The sequence below is a fragment of the Neolamprologus multifasciatus genome, chromosome 18 (genome assembly GCF_963576455.1).
Source record: "Neolamprologus multifasciatus chromosome 18, fNeoMul1.2, whole genome shotgun sequence".
Classification (NCBI taxonomy): Eukaryota; Metazoa; Chordata; class Actinopteri; order Cichliformes; family Cichlidae; genus Neolamprologus; species Neolamprologus multifasciatus.
In genome coordinates, this window is record NC_140456.1 from 12889525 (window position 1) to 12907505 (window position 17981).

The following is a 17981-nucleotide window of genomic DNA, read 5'->3' on the forward strand; positions in this document are numbered from 1 at the left end:
TTATTTTACATGTAGTTGTTTTTTTTTTCATGTGTAATAATATTCATCATTGCTATCAATACATTTTTCAAAAAATCCCTCTGCAAAATGGGTTCAAAAACATAAACAACTGTTGGATGCTGTTTGTCCGTGATTTGAACCGGGGAACAAATTGTGGCAGGATGAGCCTGATGTTATTTGTATCCCACTGTAACTTTACTGTATAAAGAGCTAACATCTCCAAAATGTCAGGAGTAGTTAGTCATTACAACAAGTGTTTGTGAACTACAAATCAAGAATGTGGGATACTGTTTGTCCGTGATTTAAACAGCCCAGCGCTGCTCCCAACGAAGGGAAAACCAATCCTGCAGGGAGACCTACCTCGGCACTTGTGCAGGTGAAACCAAAGGGAAGATATGCTTCACCATAGAATGAAGTTGGTTTGGAAACATATTCAGCTATGCTTCATCTCCTGCTTTGCGTTCGTGTGGGCGCCCGTGCTAGCAGTGTCCAAGCATTGTTTTTTTGTTTTTTTTCCCTTTTCATGCCGCGCCCCCCCTGCAATGGCTCTGCGCCCCCCCTAGGGGGCGGGCCCCACACTTTGGGAACGTCTGCTCTAAGGGATCTGCAGTTTTGTCGGGAGGAAAAGGGTGTCCCTTTAAAAAACGTTCTTAATCAAACCCAATTATTTCCGCTCCTTACCCTCATTATTTCCACCGTGGACCACGTCCCGCTAGCCAGCTTGTTAACTAGAGCCTGAGACTCGGAGAAGGTCATGCTTAGCCAAGCAAAATAACACAATAATTTGTGTAATGAATTGCTGTTTCTGAGTGTGTCATGAACACCGCTAAAAAGAGGCTTTTCTAATATCTGACCATCTCTTATGGCAAATATCCTAAAAATAATGGTTGTGGAGTTCATGGTGTCTATCAGACAAGACATATCAGTGTGGAGCAAGTGTAAGTTTGAGCCCATGCAGGGCGCTGCTGTGTGGACTGCATGTTGTTGGTGTGCTTGCGTGAGATTTCTTCAGAAGGCCCAGGACATTCTTGCCAAAGAGGTTCTTAATCTCAGGAGTTTTCATCCAGATTAAATAAAGGTTTAAAAGGCATTGTTGCAGAGTACTTGGATGCATAATAGCCCTTTATACAATCATTGGTCCCAAAATAAACGGGGCAGTTAAGCCACCTAGGCTACTGGCCACAAGGGCTCAATACAGCTTGAGCCCTTGTGGCCTTAGCGTCCTGGCAGGCAGGGCCCCTGACACCCCTGGTTGGGCCTGATGGAGTGGAGCTTCATCTGCCTAACAGCCTGGCAAAGTTCCACAGGCCTGCACGAGCACAACAGGCCTCCGTCAGGCCAGCTCTCTCGGTCACATCTTACATGGCCTATTGTACACCAGCACTCATTAACAGTACAAAGTCATGTTGGTGGCTAATGGATGCGTGGAGAGAAAGACAAGGTCCACAATCAACAGTTGTGCTCTGTAACTTTATTCTGGGTCTTGCATTTGGAAAATAAAAGTCACGTTCCTAAAAACATAAAGGGGTTCGAAATATAATTGAAAACAGAAAACAAACATCTTCAAACGTTTGTGTTGTATTAAATCTTCTTTTTCTCTTTGGTTTTATGATCAGGGTGATCACTAAGAGCAGCAAAGCCTGTAAAACTGACTGTTGATGGTGCCGTTTCTCAAGGATGGGATATACAGACAATATTTGTGAATACTTCCCTCATAACCTTACTTATTAGTATTACCCTTATACATGTATTGCTAATACAGTACTTTTGACATATAGAATTAAGCATATTTAGGAGTCTTTGCAAATTCCATAAGAAGCAGAAGGAAAATTGAGAGGGAACATTTTTCCAATACCCTTCAGCATTGACTTAATGCATACATGTCTCTGAGCCAAGTCGGTAAAATATTGTTTATTTGTGGTCCAACAGTTACATTCAACTCTTCTAATTCCAAGAGATAAGAGAGACTTCCACCATCCATTAATCTTTTATCTCCAACTCCACCTGACCTAAGTGAATATTTAGTCAACATTCAAATAATGAGCAGACAAAATGGATCAACATGAAGATGCAGTCATGATTAAAAAAATATATTTTCTGTATCAATTAATTAATATTAGAGTTGTCACATTTTTAGAGCAGGGGCCATGCAACCCAGAGCTCGAAAAAGAGTTTTCAGGGCCACTTGAGAGCACTTTGTCTATGGCTGAGAATCCAGGGTTAATCGCTTTAAAAGCAGTAATTAGGTGTTAAGAGGTGTGCATGTCTGTTTAGATTAGCCTCCAAGATAGATTACGCTCCATGACTTACGATAACCTCCCCCATCAGAACTCGGTGCTCTTCAAAAGCCCATTAACACTCATATTCCCTATAAAGACTAAACAAAATTGATATTAGTGGAAAACTGGCTTTGAATGCACATTTTCACTTTCTTTGCAGCAACTGAAAGAAAAACATCAAACTAACTAAATTTACAATAAAACAGAGGAGATCTGGAGCCCTTTAACAGGCAACTAATTGGTCATAATCACTTCATAGGAGCTGGGAAATCTTATATCGAAATAACATATATCATTAATACCTGTACACAATGCATCCATAAACAGTGACAGTGTGTGTGTTGTAAAATATCTTACCACCACAAAACAGTCAGAACACAACTCAGTTATAAAATCTCAAGTATGAATTTTTCATCACGTTGTAGTACAATACAAAAACATTGCTACTTCTGACAACATGACTCTATGTATCATCTCTCATCTCAGTTCAGTAGAGATTCACTAAAGGTTTACAAAATGAATGATTACAAAAGTTAAACAAGAGTCTGTTCAAGAACCTGGCAGGGATTTAATTGTATTTGTAGGGTTAAAAAAAAGGGTCGCTGAAACTTAAATACATTTTAAAGTGATTTTTTTTTTTTTTTAAATGGTTAGACGTTTGTTAGACATAAAATTGATTTTTAAAAATATTCTTTGGTATCACATGTCCGCGTCACTGGAACACGAGTCAAACGCTTTAAAGGGAGTTTGTAAACATTAACGGAACATGTGGTTACATTGTAACCTCGGATCTCTGAGTGAGAGACTATATCTCCAGCCTTTAGGCTTGGAGACACATTCCGTTCACATCTCCACAGCTGTTTTATTGTCAAGCTGTGGGGCCTGACTGGGCAAGCCGGAGTGTCTTAAAGAAGTATCCGCACACCCTGACAAAGGGGAATCATTTCCCCTACATATGGAATATGTAACAGAGTGGAGAGATAGTCTTGATGTGATAGAGAACCAGCTAAATCAAATCTGTCTGCTTCACATCACATGTGCTGCCAGGTTTTATCCATTGACTGAATGTGCTCTTTGGCCTTCATCCTGAGTGCTGCAATGCTTGAACTCCTGTCATCCTCCGTTGGGTATTTGTCATTGAAGCTGGGAGGACACTGATAAGGAGGTGGCCCCATATGTGGCTGCATACACTGGACCATCGTTGGCGGGGCGTTAAGGAAGCTTTGACTTGGATAGGTGGGTTGCAGGCTCTGAGGTGAACCCATGAAACCTGGAATGGTATGCATAGGTGTGGCACTGGAAATAGGTGAGGTCAGCCAGGGATCTAGCGGCATTGGATTGGCTACTGGCCCCACGTTTGGAGTCATCGGTGGACGGTTGAAGGATAGCATGGAGGAATCATGGAGCTTCATAGTTGTGGTGTCCATCTTTTCTTGACGTCTCCACTTTGCCCTTCGATTTTGGAACCACACCTGAACCGAACAAAATGATATAAAATGGGATGATGCATGGACAAGGAAGCCTTGAATTACATTAGCAAGAACTAAAAAATTAATCAAATATATCTTGGAGACTATGGAGGCTGCAAATGTATTTTCTAGTAAAAACACAAGTTGGTGCAATATTTTTTTCTGTGTCTGTGTGCACAGTATTTGACCTAAAAGTGGACAATTGCTTTCCGGGCAATAGTGAACATAAAGGGCATTAACAGTTAAATGCCATATTTAATAATTGGGATTAATATGCTATCAAGCATAGTGAAAAAACTAAGTAAATCCTTAAAATGGATTCTGAATAAAATACTTTTTTTTTACTACCAATAGCTGCACCTTTTGCAAATGACATTGTGCCTTTCACTGAATTTTCCCTTGCAGTAATCCCATAGTAACAGATGCTTCCACTTAAACCTGTAAGTCCGTGCCTTCTCTAATCTAAACAGAGACTTTAACTGACTTCTGCACGGGCCAGGTAAACAGTTGTAACGCTGATTCGGCTTTCCAAGAAATGGAGTCAGGTGTACCAAAGCCCATTAATCATGCCAAAGAGTTTCAGGCAATATGGTCATCGGATCATTAGCTTTGAATAATGAATCCTCCAAGAAAAAGCATGTTTGTTAAAAGGTGAACAAATAATCTTCCATATCAACACCATCCCACTCAGGTTCCATATTACTTTTTGGATTTTTTCTAACCCTTCATTAAACACAAACGGTTGGTAAATATTCATTTCTTTCGTGGATTTCTGATGGAAGATTGGTAAACACTATCAATCAGTCCCTGTGTTGGTGTTTAGGTTGTGAGAATATCTGGATGACATGTGCTTATATCTTCATATACATTGCCTTTACCTGAACTCGAACCTCAGGCAAGTTGACTTTCATTGCCAGCTCTTCACGGCTGTAGACATCTGGATAGTGAGATTTCTCAAAAGCTCGCTCCAGCTCATGAAGCTGATAGGTGGTGAAAGTGGTGCGGTTTCTCCTGTGTTTCTTTTTAGCGTGCTCTTCATCTTTAGTGGTCTCTGGTGATCCCTCAGCATCATCTGCCTCCTTTTGCAAGTTGCTCATCTCTCCCTCACATTTGTCACCAGAGAAAATGTCAGATTCTAAAACAACAACAACAAAAGGACACAACCGAGCAGTGAAACTAAGGTTTTAAAGTACTTTGATGTTTCGGCTTAAATTGCACACTACTTAAATGTCCAACATTTGTTATGTATTTCTACTTTATGGTAAACAATAATAAATGGTCTAATTGCCCTTTGTTATTTCAGTCATCAGAAACCAAGAAAACTTGATATATGTAAGATTTTTCTAATAAGAAGTGAATACTTTGGGGGAAATGTTTTATGCATTATTCTACCACTAACTAAGAAAGTGAAATCTTTTATTAGCTTCCATGTTAAAACAAATCAATGATTAAAAACTCCTTTCAAAGCCCTTTAAAGGCTTATGAACCTTAGGGTGGGTTAGGGCTAGGTCTAAATGACATCATGTCTTTCACTGAATTCCTCCCTGCAGTAATCCAATAGTGACAGATGCTACCAGTTAAACCTGCAAGTCCCTGACAACTGGCTTCTGCACGAGCCAGGTAAACAGTTGTAGTGCCGATTGTGCTTTCTAAGAAATGGATGTAGAGCAAGGGAGTCATGTGAGTGATGTACCAAAGCTCATTAGTCATAGCAAATCGTTCCACGCAATATGGTCATGGATAAAAAGTATCTTTGTTCTAAAAGTGCACGTGAGGAGAAAGTGACTGCTTTTATACAAATCAAAGAACAGTCTTCCAAATCTTTCAATGTAGGTTGCTTCCTTTAGGGATCCTCCACCTCACCCTGTCCCTAGCATCCTCTGTTGTCACAATTTTCACCTCCTCCTTCTCTGCATAAATGAATCTTCTCTGTGGTCGTCCTCTTTTCCTCCTGCCTGGGAGCTTCATCCTCTACAACCGCATATATAGTATATCCACTATCACTCCTGTGCACATGTCCAAACCATCTCAGCCTTGCCTCTCTAAAGTCGCGTCCAGTCAAATCAACCTGAGCTGCCAAACTTTAAAACTTATTTAAAGGGACTCGTGTTTAATGCACATTATAGTAAACCCTACATTAAACATTAAAACACAGTTTTGAGGTACAAGTTTCAAAGCTGGTGCAGAACTACTGTTTGGCTTTGGAATTATATTTTTAACTTGCAGGGACTCACGATAAAGATATGTAATAAGATAGCAGTTGCACAGAAAGGTATATTCGACCATGCTTTATTTCATCCTTCATATACAGGATTTTTGTGTGTGTCATCTTTTATAATCCAAAATTCAACCTTTGTCCACAAAATGTGTATGAAATATGTATTTTTGTCCAGCAAACAGTCACACTGAAGCATGGCCACTGAAAATATGGAGGTGTCTATAATCACACACAGTTTTAACTCTTTAAAGTGTGCAAGGCAGAAGAAATTTGTCATTTTCCCAAAAATTAAAAACATATAGCAATGTAGCATGACATATCTGTAGCATATAGCATGTCAGCTCAATAAAAGCTCATAGGTTTTTTTTTTTAAGCTAATGAGTTGTCATAAAGGAACCCTCAATAAAAGCCAGTAGAGCCATACTACATATCAACCATTTCCTTTGTTGTCATTCAGCTCGCTGCTAATGAAATAAACAGCTCTGTCTCCTGGGAAAGACCAGGGAGACACAAATCCTCTTCAGTCAAGTCACTGTCAGATACAACTAATTAAATCTTTATCTTTGGTCCCGATAAATGACATCAAGCTCTTTTCTGTGCTAAAACCACAATGAACGATGTGGTCTATAATGATAATAATTCTTATTCTTGGAGATCTGAGTCATGTACATCTCTATTTTAAGTTTTAACCTCTTAAGCCCCAATGCCTCCTGATACGGGGGCAAAAGGCAGGAGATCAGTTAGGCTTGGGGCTTAAGAGGTTAAAACATCCAGTTAAACTTAATTGTTTTTCAATTTTAGCATTGGTTGGTTTGCATCGATGTGTTCTAAAAAGTGTTATACAAGTGAAGAAAATATAATATATTTTGGGGGTTATCCTTTGTTTTATATTAGTCTTTTTGTTTTAGTTGTATTTATTATTTTTCCTGTCTGTGTAACCTGTTTATTCATACACATAAACTGTGTTTTTAATTGTTTTTCTATCTAGTTGTTCTACAGCACTTTGTAATTCTGGTTATGATATATGCAGGACAATTAACTTTATTCCTAAATACTTATTACACTCAATTTTAGTTAATTGACTACATACGCTGATGTTGTTGGCTTGTCGGCCTCTTATTTCAAACTGGTCCCACCTGCCTTGCCTGTATCGACAGGCACTACTTTCATCCTCAGAAGGTAAAGGAAGAAATATGGCAAACTGGATGGTCTGCTTTCCAGTGAGATGTACCAGTTACTTTACAAGTAAAACATAATAATATGTAATCAGTTTTTGTGTTAGTAGCTACACCTGCAACTAACAAGTATGAAGAGAGTAAGATAGCTTTCTTTCTTGTTTAAGTGCCAAAGTGAAAGTAAAGTAAAATTATGTAAATGACACTAAATGTATTTCACATCTTCATTTTGTATAAAAGAGCGTTAGTCAAAACATATAGATAAAATTAAACCACACCATCTATTCATCTATGTATAATTTTTGCTGATGAAACTCGGTAGTGAGCAGTTTAATTTGGGTGCTTGAAGTTATTTAAACACTTGCGCTAACTTTTGAATTTGATGGGCTGTAAAGTTTGGAGTAATGCTTATTTTTTGTCCTTAGCATGTACACAAACTTAAATATTACAGTACAGTAAGTTTGTCAGTTACTTTACCACTTGCCAGAACTTATTTATTACTTATTTATTACTTACTTATTTTATTGTTAAACAGCTTTGCATGAGGTGCAAAACTAGTGTATTTAAACAAGTTGTTTCAGAAAAGCAACTCAGTTAACATGATGGCTTTAAGCGCCTGAGCACTGATACAGAAATGTGTGTACTATGTTTAAACTGGATGTACAAGATCTTAACAACCTTAGTACAGGTTTAATTCCACTCTTTAGTTGGTTAACAAGACAATCCCCTCAATGATTTAAACTGAGAGGAAAAAACTCCCTGGTTTTTATGCCTTTTATTAAAAGACTCACCATGGTAGGAAGAATTTTGGGAGCTGTCTCCGAGGTCTGGTAGGTGAGCGTAGTGGTCCGATGGGACCATCTTTTCAGGATCCTGAGGGTTTGCTCCATTTGCTTTCTGGCTTTCATCACTTTCTGCTGAATGGAGTAAAGGGTCCTGGTCTTTAGTGAATCCCAGTATGACATCGATACTGTGAACCCTGCCTCCGGCACTTGACCCAGCACCTTTTGCCATGTCATAGTTGTCTAGGCAACTATCATCCACTATTCCCAGGGTATCCATTGACAAATGCATTCGAACCTTTGGAGACACTGTCTCTTTTTCCTTGTCAGAGAAAAGCAAAAGGCTACCAAGTGAGACCAGGCAGAGCACCTGTTGTTCTGCTTCACACAGAGCAGCAGAGCAGAATTTTGTGGAGTGTGCAGGCCGTTCCCACAAGAGCAAAGCCAATTCACATATCTGTCTGCAAAAGAAATAAAAGGAAAGAAAAAAAAGACAAAAATGTAAAGTTCTGCACTTGAAGGTAATTTAACGGTTTGTTATTAGTCTTGATGGACTTTACGGGAGCCCCAGTTTGCTCATCGTGATCCTTTAGTTTAAAATGATAGCAGGAGTCCCTATTGGGAATATTAGCTTCTGGTAAAAGTTGGAAGAATTATGAATTAATTCAGTAAAAACTATTTTACATAATTAAACAATTTGAGTGAGTAAAGAAAAGAGTGAATTTAACTCATCTCATGCCTAAATATAAATCAGCTTAATAGAAAGTGTTTATCAACATATTTGACAGAATGCATAGCGAGAAAGTACATAAAGTAATGTTACCTTCCTTCGTTCTCCTTCCACAGGCTAGGCTGCGCACATGACGTCTCTGCAGTCCGTAAGTAGACAACTGACTCTAACAATATCTACCGTAGGCATTTGTTACTCCCTGTTAAGTCCTTGAAATCCCCTGCAAACAACTGAGCAAATGACCTACTGCTGAAGTTCTGTGCAGAAAGAACATGTAACATGTCTCCCCCGACAAAACTCCTCCTTAACTGCACAAGACACCAAAGCTGGAGGTTGAATGCTAGTAAAATCAAAGAGTTTAAGAGGTTTATTAATTGGAATCCTTCCCCTTTAAGAATGACTGACAGTTGTTTTCTGGTCAAGTAATTGCTCCAAATGTGTCCTGCATTCAGACCACAGAGGGAGGCCATTGCTAATGAAGGCTCAACAAAACTTTCTTTCAAAAAATCTATTGTCTGAAAGATAATGGCTTGTACTGAGAGTTTTTCCCCCCTACTAATCCCTTCATTATAGACAATATAAGAGAGGAAAGACACAGAGATAGACTTCACTTAAATGGCTGCACACTGTAAACACGTAAAATAATGTTTCATTCAAGCAAGTGAAAGATTTTAATCCTCACACTACTCATTTTACCAGTTTTGATAAATTAAAATAAAAGTGGATTTAATCACATTACATTTTTCAAAGTGGAATACACAAATATACATGTATACTATAATCATTGCAATAACTTTTCACTGTCTAATGATACTTTTTTTTAAAAAAGCCAAAAAGGCACAACACATAATCGACACATAATCTTGCTGATCTGCTTCTGATAGTACACAGTGGATTTGGATTGGTGGCACTGGGTATTTCATTCTACAGCCTGCAAGATTCACCCATGCCAGCTGGCACAGCCAAAGCCGTAGATGCTACAGTAGGTGTTGCAGAGATCAACCCCATCCTTAATTAGCCTAAAGACTTGACTGGAGATTTCCACTGACCTCACCCCACCTACCTTAAGATATATTTAGGCGTTCTTGACATGCCAAACAAAATCCAGAACTTTTCTTTCAAAAAATACAAATTGCCTTCAAAGAGGTTCACTGAGACTCTTGCTGTGAATTCTGACGTAAAGTGTTTTTTTTAGATAGATAGTTTTCGCGAAGTTTTCAATTTTACATGTTTGCATTATTAATAACAGTTAGTGTAACTGCATAAGTCCAGCAATCTGCTGGGTAGTAAATGTTGATCCTGTTTGGGTTTTTTATTATTAGCCCTTTGGCACACAATAAAGGAGCAGCAGGGAATAAACCATCTTCTAGGAGTCAGTGAGAAGGTTAAGAATCCGTGGAAACCTAAAGCTAAACAAGTTTAAAGCCATCTGGCCTAAATTGAGCCACCGAGCTACATTGTCAGTCCGATCTAATAGCTGAATGGCTATAGGTTAAGTGGTTTTGGCTGACCACCTTTTCTGGGTTGTCAAAGTTGTTTTCCAATAAAGGAGAGACTGAAAAGCCTATTACTTTTGCCTGTGAATAAATAAAGAAGTTAAAGATGCCCCCCTGGCAGAGATTTGCTGGTAAGTAGGTAGCCACCATATGTTTACTATGAAGGAAGCCAACCCTGTAAGGTGTTGTGCAGCGTCACCTTTCTCTAACTTTCAATATGTCAGGGGGGAAAAAACGAATAGCAAGTAAAAACCTGTTAAAGTTATTATTTTTTCTATTTCATTAGAATCAGAATTCACCCCTAAACAACGTTAGCTGTGACTCTGACATTTATTTTGCTATATCTCACATATTTGCATGTTGAAAGTGAAATGCCTCCACAAAAACAATAATTACCATTTAAAGAAATTGGAATGAATTTCTGTTGTATAAAGAAACTTTATTTACTTGGTTCCAAATATAAAAGGGTCATCTTCGGAAAAGCTTGCTCCAGGCTAACAAACCAGGAAAAGCACCATCGCTGCAGTTAATCCCTGTTACAGTAGGTCATCATGTTGACATGTGATATCTGTGAAGGCATATTTGTAGATACGATTAATTATGGCTCAGTTTTAGTAAACTAAAGCATGTAAAGTATGTAAAATTTGTGTATGTAAAGTCGGATTTTAGTCCATACTGAATTGTTTCGTTTGATAACTCAGACTCTTATACTGTTTTTGTCATTTTTGGCAGGTATCTACTTATAAATTATAAATCATTTGTAAAGCCCTTTAATGTTTGGACTACTTTAATAACAGATCATATTTATATGACACCTGCTGGATGCTCCTAATAGTAGCAGGTCATAAGCAAGGGACACTGATAATCATTTTATCACATTAATATTAATATATTAAAGCTGTCCCTCTTTGCTTGTTTCCCCATTATCCTAATTGAGTACAAATTGGTTAAGAGGGTGCAGCGCAGCTATCAAGCGCCTTAGTTTTATCAGATGACAGTTTAAGTCCCTGAGATCCCATTAGGAAGAAAGCAGCTAAAGTTTAAAGGCGCTGTGTCAGCTTACAGGGGGAAAGGGGGATGGTGAACAGCAGGGGGATGACAGGCATAATGGAAAGGGAGGGTTAAATGCTGGGAGATGTGATCAGCTCATGCTCAAATGTGAAGAAAAGTCTAATCTGTCACATGGTTTTTCGGTTGTAAATGTGCACTTTGTGCTTATTATTAAAAGTCTGTACAAAATGTGATCTTTTTACGTCTAAAGACTTGAAACTGAAACCAGTCACTGCCCAAATGAAATGATTTAAAAACAAATATCAAATATCTCTTAAGAATACCTCCGATCTCTACAGAGGTGTTAAAAACTACATTTTAATGTATTCAGCAACAAAAAAATATAATGGGATGATTGTCAATTAATAGAAGAGATAACAAGGTATATGGGTCCTAGATTAATCCTATGGCCCATAATCCTAGATTATACTCTGTGACCTAAAATGTCTTCTGTAGATAAAAGCAAATCCAAATTCCTGTCAAATAAAGTTCCAAATATGCAGTAAATCTCATCTGAGATAAATGTATTTACGAAAATGATGCAGATAGACGTTAGTTGAAAGAAAACAATATTTGGGGCGTTCAGGTACTTTATCTTTTAATCTTTTAGTTTGTCATAATAACCAGAGTTTCTCTCTCGTCCACTCATCCAGATTAGGAACTTAATGCTTTAACCTTAATGGGAATTTAACCTCTTTAAAGACAGTTTTTGAATGAATATCACAAACATAAGAAATAAGAACCCTTAAATCTTTATTGTATTTTTTACAGAGACAGGTGAAGAGATAGACAAATGAAATATAATACAAATGACCGTACTGAGTGTCATACTGTGTATATAAGTAGCAAAACCGGTGTGAAGTGAAGATGGCCGGATAATTTCACGAAGCACCTGTATGTAGAGAAGCGCTCCATAAACAAAGCACTTTAACCTGTAGTCTGAGTATGAAGACTGAAAAATAAAAGCAATTATCTGTGAAATAGACACTTAATTTCAAATGTTGTAGTTCAGGTGAAAAGTAATGTGTGAAGGCCTGGGTACAATGCGAGCACTGTATATTTTATACTTTGAGTTTTAGACAAGTAGTTATCACATGAGGGTACATTTCTCCTCTGCATTCTGCTTCATCTCCGTCATTGTTGCCTGGGCCTTGGTTTTCAGTGTGTCCATGTCCAAGTTTTGAAGTCTATTGAGGAAAGAGTCATTGGCCTCCTCTTCCTCCTCATCCTCATCGACCATTTTTGCAAGCTCTTCTGGCACATCAATGTCATCCCCAGCCATCTCCACTAATGCCGTGTCTTGAGTGCTCTGTGACAAAAGTCACAAAATTGTAATGCAGTAAGTTCAGAATGATGTTAAAACCCAAAGATTTAATAAGTTACCATGGAAACGCACTTTAGAGCTGTTTAAGAGACTGAATGATTATGGCTGGGCAGAAATGTATCATATTAATGGATCAGGTGTTACTAGTAACTGAGTCTCAGTCAGCTTTGCTAGTAACCCAAAAACAAGTCTTTTTCTTAGTATTAATAGCAAATACATGCAATTAATTGCATGCTTTTTCTAATATATGTCAAAACGTTTGTTGGATGTTCTACAAAGGATAACTTACTTTACAGTACTTACACAATAAATAAGTAAAATACGCATTTTATTTTGAATATGAGTATAATTAACTGTGTTAAAAAGTATCCTTTCCCCAAATCCCTGTTGAAAAAATTGTGTTCACCTTCGTGTGGAAACATTATTTACTTAAATCTGATGAAAATATGAAATGTTTTACAATAACTATACAAATGCACTGGTATGGTTCAATAGCAACTGCATTAATGTGTAAAAATAATGGATTTTACCATTTAAAGAAAGTAATTATGTAAGGAAAGTAATTCTAAAAGGGTTGTGCCAGAAATCATGCAGTACTAGTCATAGAGTAAACTTACCTAAGTTAAAATTAAGTTGATACAAGTCGAGTAAACATATTTATATAGAACATTTAAACATAATAGTACAGAAATAAAACTGCTGCACACACATAAAATGCTCGGAGAAGTAATACAAATGATTTAATGAAAATCAAAAACAGTAATACAGTGATGAAAATAATAAATATAATTAATAAATCAAAATAGTAAATAATAATAAAAGTAAAATAACATTGGTAAATGAGATACACTTGGAAAAATGGCACAATAAACTGATATATGTAAAGGTTAATGCAACTAAACATATAGTAACTAGAGTTTCTTACATCTGGAAGTCGATATTTATCTCTTAAAGCCACTCGGAGATTTGCCCTCTCAGCCTTCTTGGTTGCAAAGTCCTTGTCACGTTGAATCCTGCAAAATGCACACACTTTATGTAAGCCAGTAAGGCCAACCCTGCCACATAGTGAGTGTGAGTTAAAGGAAAAAGAAACAGTAAATCAATCACTGGAATGTAATTGTGTTTATTTTTACCATACATTTAATGTATGATCATATGATTTTATTTATTTATTTATCATATTTTCCAAAATGCTCAGAATCCCTAAAATATATCTAATATAAGTAAATATTTCCTTTCATATCATTATGTTATCACGCGCATCATGCTGTTAGCAGAAGAAGACAGGACTGCCAGCTGCGTCAATTAGAATGTCGTATGAAACATTATCTTGTTAAGCTGATCAGCAAGTCTCACTGCACGGATCTTGTTTTCCTGCCTTCATCTATTGTGTTTGACCTTGTGTGGATCTGTGAGGATTAAGTAGTTGTCTGACTGTCTGTTTCTTCACAACTCTTCCTATGTGATCAGAAGTTGAGGGACCAGACTTGGAGTAGAGGTACATCTCAGGCCCCCTGAAATCATTTGCAAAGCTACCACTTATCAACAGGCTAATGGGACTCATTTTTAGCATGCATGGACAAAGGATGCAACATATCATTTTCATTTAATGACAGTAACATCTAATTTATGTACAAAAAACAATATATTTAATATTTTTTAATGACATATCGTCACCTGGCAACCACCACTTGTCCAACATTTATGCAGCAGAACAGGACCAGAGAATTACAGGAGAGCCACAATAATAGGCTAATGTTAGCTGATGCTCATCATATGCTGCAATTCAATTTTATTTATACAAATACAACAACCTATATTGTAAGGTAAATAATAATAATACATACAGAGTATGACCCTCTATCAGTTAGTCCCTTGTCCACCATTGTGTTTATAAAAACTAATTTAAAAACTGTTGATTTTTTTCTTTTCGTCTCTATGTGTTCATAAAAGTCACCACTTAGTCCAATCCAAGTCCAGTTACCAGAGGTGTATAAAATCAGACACCTAGCCATGCAGTCTGCCATTACAAACACTTGTGAGAAAATTAGTCATTTTAAAGAGCTTAATAGGAACCTAATCTGCTCTGTTATTAAAATCATCGCAGAAACTGCAGCAGGCGTTTTATGGCATGGGTCTCCATGGGTGGGCAGCTCCTGTAGGTGGCCCAGTATTTGCTCTATGGTGGTTACTGTGAGTCTTGTTACACTCAAGAACTTGTGAAACTTGCAGTATACAAAACTTTATTATGTTGTTATTGGTTTTCATTGGTGTAACATATTCATTAAAAATTCAATATGCACTGAACCAGGCACACAAGGTATCAGTTTGTCAATATTTATTTTTTAATAAAAATAACAATAAGGCTGTGTAGCTAGTAATAACAATTTGCTGATGCGCATCAATGTACTGTAAGGTTATCTTAGGTGGTATAGAAGAGAACTTTTACTTCTGTACCTCCTGATTTCAGGTTAACCTCTTTGAAAACACTGAACTACCGTAATTTGTGCTATTAGCCCACTTCTGTAACTGTAGCTGCAGTAATGCCCTGCTTAATAATAAGATTAGCTACATGGAAAGCTAGCAGTTGACACAAATCCGGGGTTACTTGATGTTTTGACCAGGGCTGCACTCCTTCACCTCATTCACTCCCATTGCTGTGCCATTTATACACAAAGGCGATATTAGCATTTAGCTACTTAAATGCAGTTCATCCTCAAATAGAATCACAGTAACTTGAAAAAGTAAATTTTTCGCTTATCCTGAATAGCTTCGTTAACTTATTTGTTGTTTGTTTGTTTTTTGTTTTTACTAATTCTAAAAAAAATCAAAGATGCAGACCAATTTTTTAATCACTTCTACTAACATTATTATAGTATTGTCCATCAACTTCCTGTTGTAGAATATAGCTCGAATAATCTTTAAAGAAAAAAAGTTACAAAAAAAAAAAACTGGTGAACTTCAAAAAATTCATAAACATTTAAATAAAGACAAAAATCTACTTTAAAAAAATCACAATAAAAAAATACCACAAATTAAATGAAATTAGTATTGGTGCACTTACCCTAATTAAATGAACTACTATTCCTTTTCCCGTTAAACATCATTTGCCACTTAAAAATAATTAAATAAACAAACATTTAAAAATTAACAATAATAAAAAAGAAAATCACAAAAATGTCTTTTTTTTCTTGCTGAACTTACCTTTATTAAATTAACAGTAACCTGTATTTTTGACCACCATACTTGCCAGAACTGGATTAAGACTAAACTGCCATTTGCCACTTGAATAAGTAAATAATAAATCAAAAATGACTGTAATCTGTTATACAGTCTGCCCTAAGAGCTTCTTTTTTTCACTTAGTTGAAATTAGCTTATATTGTAGCATCCCTTCAGATTTTAAGGTGATTAAATAATTATTGTTTTAAAACACACTGGCTTAACAGACATGTTTAATGGTGGCTTCCTGAAACCGAACCAAGTCATTACAAACAGAGCTTAATCTCCTTCACTGGCTAATTTGAGCCTCAAGGGAATAAACTGTACCTAAAGCTAAACTATAAGCCTGTCTCACATCCGCTGATGTCACATATGTAGTCGCACAAGTAAGACTGTATAATACACACCCACACACTATAGAAAACAATACAGTTTGAGAATGTTGACTGACAGTATTTTCTCATAATGGCAGAAGCTGACTCCAAAATGAGTCTTAAGATTATGCAGCTCATACTAAAGGGTAAAGTAGCCCTTAAGTCTGGCATATGCCCAGTGCATGTGAAGAGAGCAGGGATTATTACATTTAAGTGGAAGTTAGCTTGTCTAATCCTCTGCCCATAAGGTAGGCGTCACCAAAAAGTAACACGTTTTGCAGATTTGGGTGAATATGATGGAAGCTAGTACAAAGAAAATTGTAAATGCAAATTCGGTAACCTACAGCGATTCTTCTATTGGTATTTTTTGCATATGAAAACTTCCGACCACCTCCCACCAATGCTAACCCGTCCCACACTGTCCCACACAAACACAGTGTTTTGCTCCGCATTTAGTTTTTTGGGATCTGGTCAGCATACAAATGTCTGAAATGTAGAATACAGCTTGTATTGACAGGGAATGAAAACGAACCTCTTTCTTTCTAAATGTTGCTACTATGGTCCACAATGTAATAGCAATTCAAGAGTGGGTTTTGAGATTAAGAGAGGCACTTTTTATCGGTGCTATATGCTTTTATCTGCAGCTCTGGAACAAACATGACGCGATAGCCTGGTATTACTAATCCTGGCGATGAGTAATACAGCCCGCGCTTAACATGAGTTGTATCTTTCCCTTTTTTTAAAAAAAATTACACACTGTTAAACATTTAAACATTTACATAAACTTTAATCCCAGCTGGCATTAGATGGTGGGCTATGCTGTGGACAAACCGCCAGTCCAAGCACAGAATAACACACAAGTATTCACACTTACATCAAACTTAGATTGTCATTTAAAAATGTTAACCACTAGTTTGTGACTTCAGTGCAAAAAACATATTGTTGAATAGTTGTGAACATGCTATCCAGTTTAGCTGTTGTTAACATTATTTTAAGGCACCGTTTGCTGCAAAGGTTTACTCACTTTTCTTCCACCATCTGCTTCTGGTACTCCTCAAACTCCTCTCTGGACATGCCTTTGGACTCTGCTGTTTCCTTTCCTTCTGCTCCTGCTTTACCGTTACCTTCACCACCTCCTCCGGTAAAACTCTTCAACTTGTCACCCAACATTTGATTCATAAGGAATGCCATATTTCAGCTGTAATCTTTCTCAGTCCTACAGGGAAAGCGTAAAGCTAAGGGCTGGTGGAAAAGAGAAGGGTCACGTTAAAATTAAATTTTGTATGTTTAAAACAAGATACTGTTTACAAGAGCTGTATACAAACTTCCCTAGATGTGTGTCAAGATGATTAGACCATGTCAATAACTTGTAGCTGGAGTAAAACCGATAAAGAGCTTAGCTCATAACTGCCAGCCTGCAGACAATGGAGAGTGTTTATCTTGTCAACAAGATGGATCAGGATAGACCCTCTGGATGTAGTTCACTATTATCTACTTGCCAAACCAGTACTAATCACTGCAATGGAACTAGTGTGATCGAATAATAAAAACTAACTGTAGGTAAAACATAAATAACTTCCATAATGCAAACGTACGCACGTACCTTTCATATAAACAGTGGTTACCACAGTGGATGTTAAATTCAGCAGTGCTACAGCAGATACAGCTATTTATCATGAATGATACTGAACTTATTTGAGTTTGAGGTTAAAACACTGAAAACTCTTTTGCACAGCTCTTTGTTACTATATTATTATTTATAACTGTTATTTAATTGATATTAGGGTTAGCATGAGTTATACACTTGGAAAATACTATTCTTTTCCTATTGAGCTTCACAGTATTGACTGTTTTTAAAGGTGGA

General features: G+C 37.1%; 2 protein-coding genes and 1 long non-coding RNA gene across 3 annotated transcripts; all 3 read right to left on the reverse strand.

Annotated features, from left to right (window-relative positions):
- Nucleotides 1-1456: 1456 nt before the first annotated feature.
- LOC146497464 (retinal homeobox protein Rx2-like) lies at nucleotides 1457-9039 on the reverse strand. The gene is made up of 4 exons (XM_085139889.1): nucleotides 8747-9039; nucleotides 7933-8384; nucleotides 4627-4883; nucleotides 1457-3751 (listed from the first exon to the last, which is right to left on the reverse strand). The coding sequence occupies exons 2-4, from the start codon at nucleotides 8213-8215 to the stop codon at nucleotides 3311-3313; spliced, it is 981 nt and encodes a 326-aa protein (XP_084996015.1). The 5' UTR covers nucleotides 8216-8384; nucleotides 8747-9039; the 3' UTR covers nucleotides 1457-3310.
- Nucleotides 5581-7926, reverse strand: LOC146497465 (uncharacterized). The gene is made up of 2 exons (XR_014870534.1): nucleotides 6735-7926; nucleotides 5581-6658 (listed from the first exon to the last, which is right to left on the reverse strand). It is a non-coding gene; the product is annotated as an uncharacterized LOC146497465 (long non-coding RNA).
- Nucleotides 9040-11935: 2896 nt separating the features above from the next.
- cplx4c (complexin 4c) lies at nucleotides 11936-17597 on the reverse strand. Its single transcript, XM_085139892.1, has 3 exons — nucleotides 17142-17597; nucleotides 13449-13536; nucleotides 11936-12508 (listed from the first exon to the last, which is right to left on the reverse strand). The coding sequence occupies exons 1-3, from the start codon at nucleotides 17306-17308 to the stop codon at nucleotides 12290-12292; spliced, it is 474 nt and encodes a 157-aa protein (XP_084996018.1). The 5' UTR covers nucleotides 17309-17597; the 3' UTR covers nucleotides 11936-12289.
- Nucleotides 17598-17981: the final 384 nt, after the last annotated feature.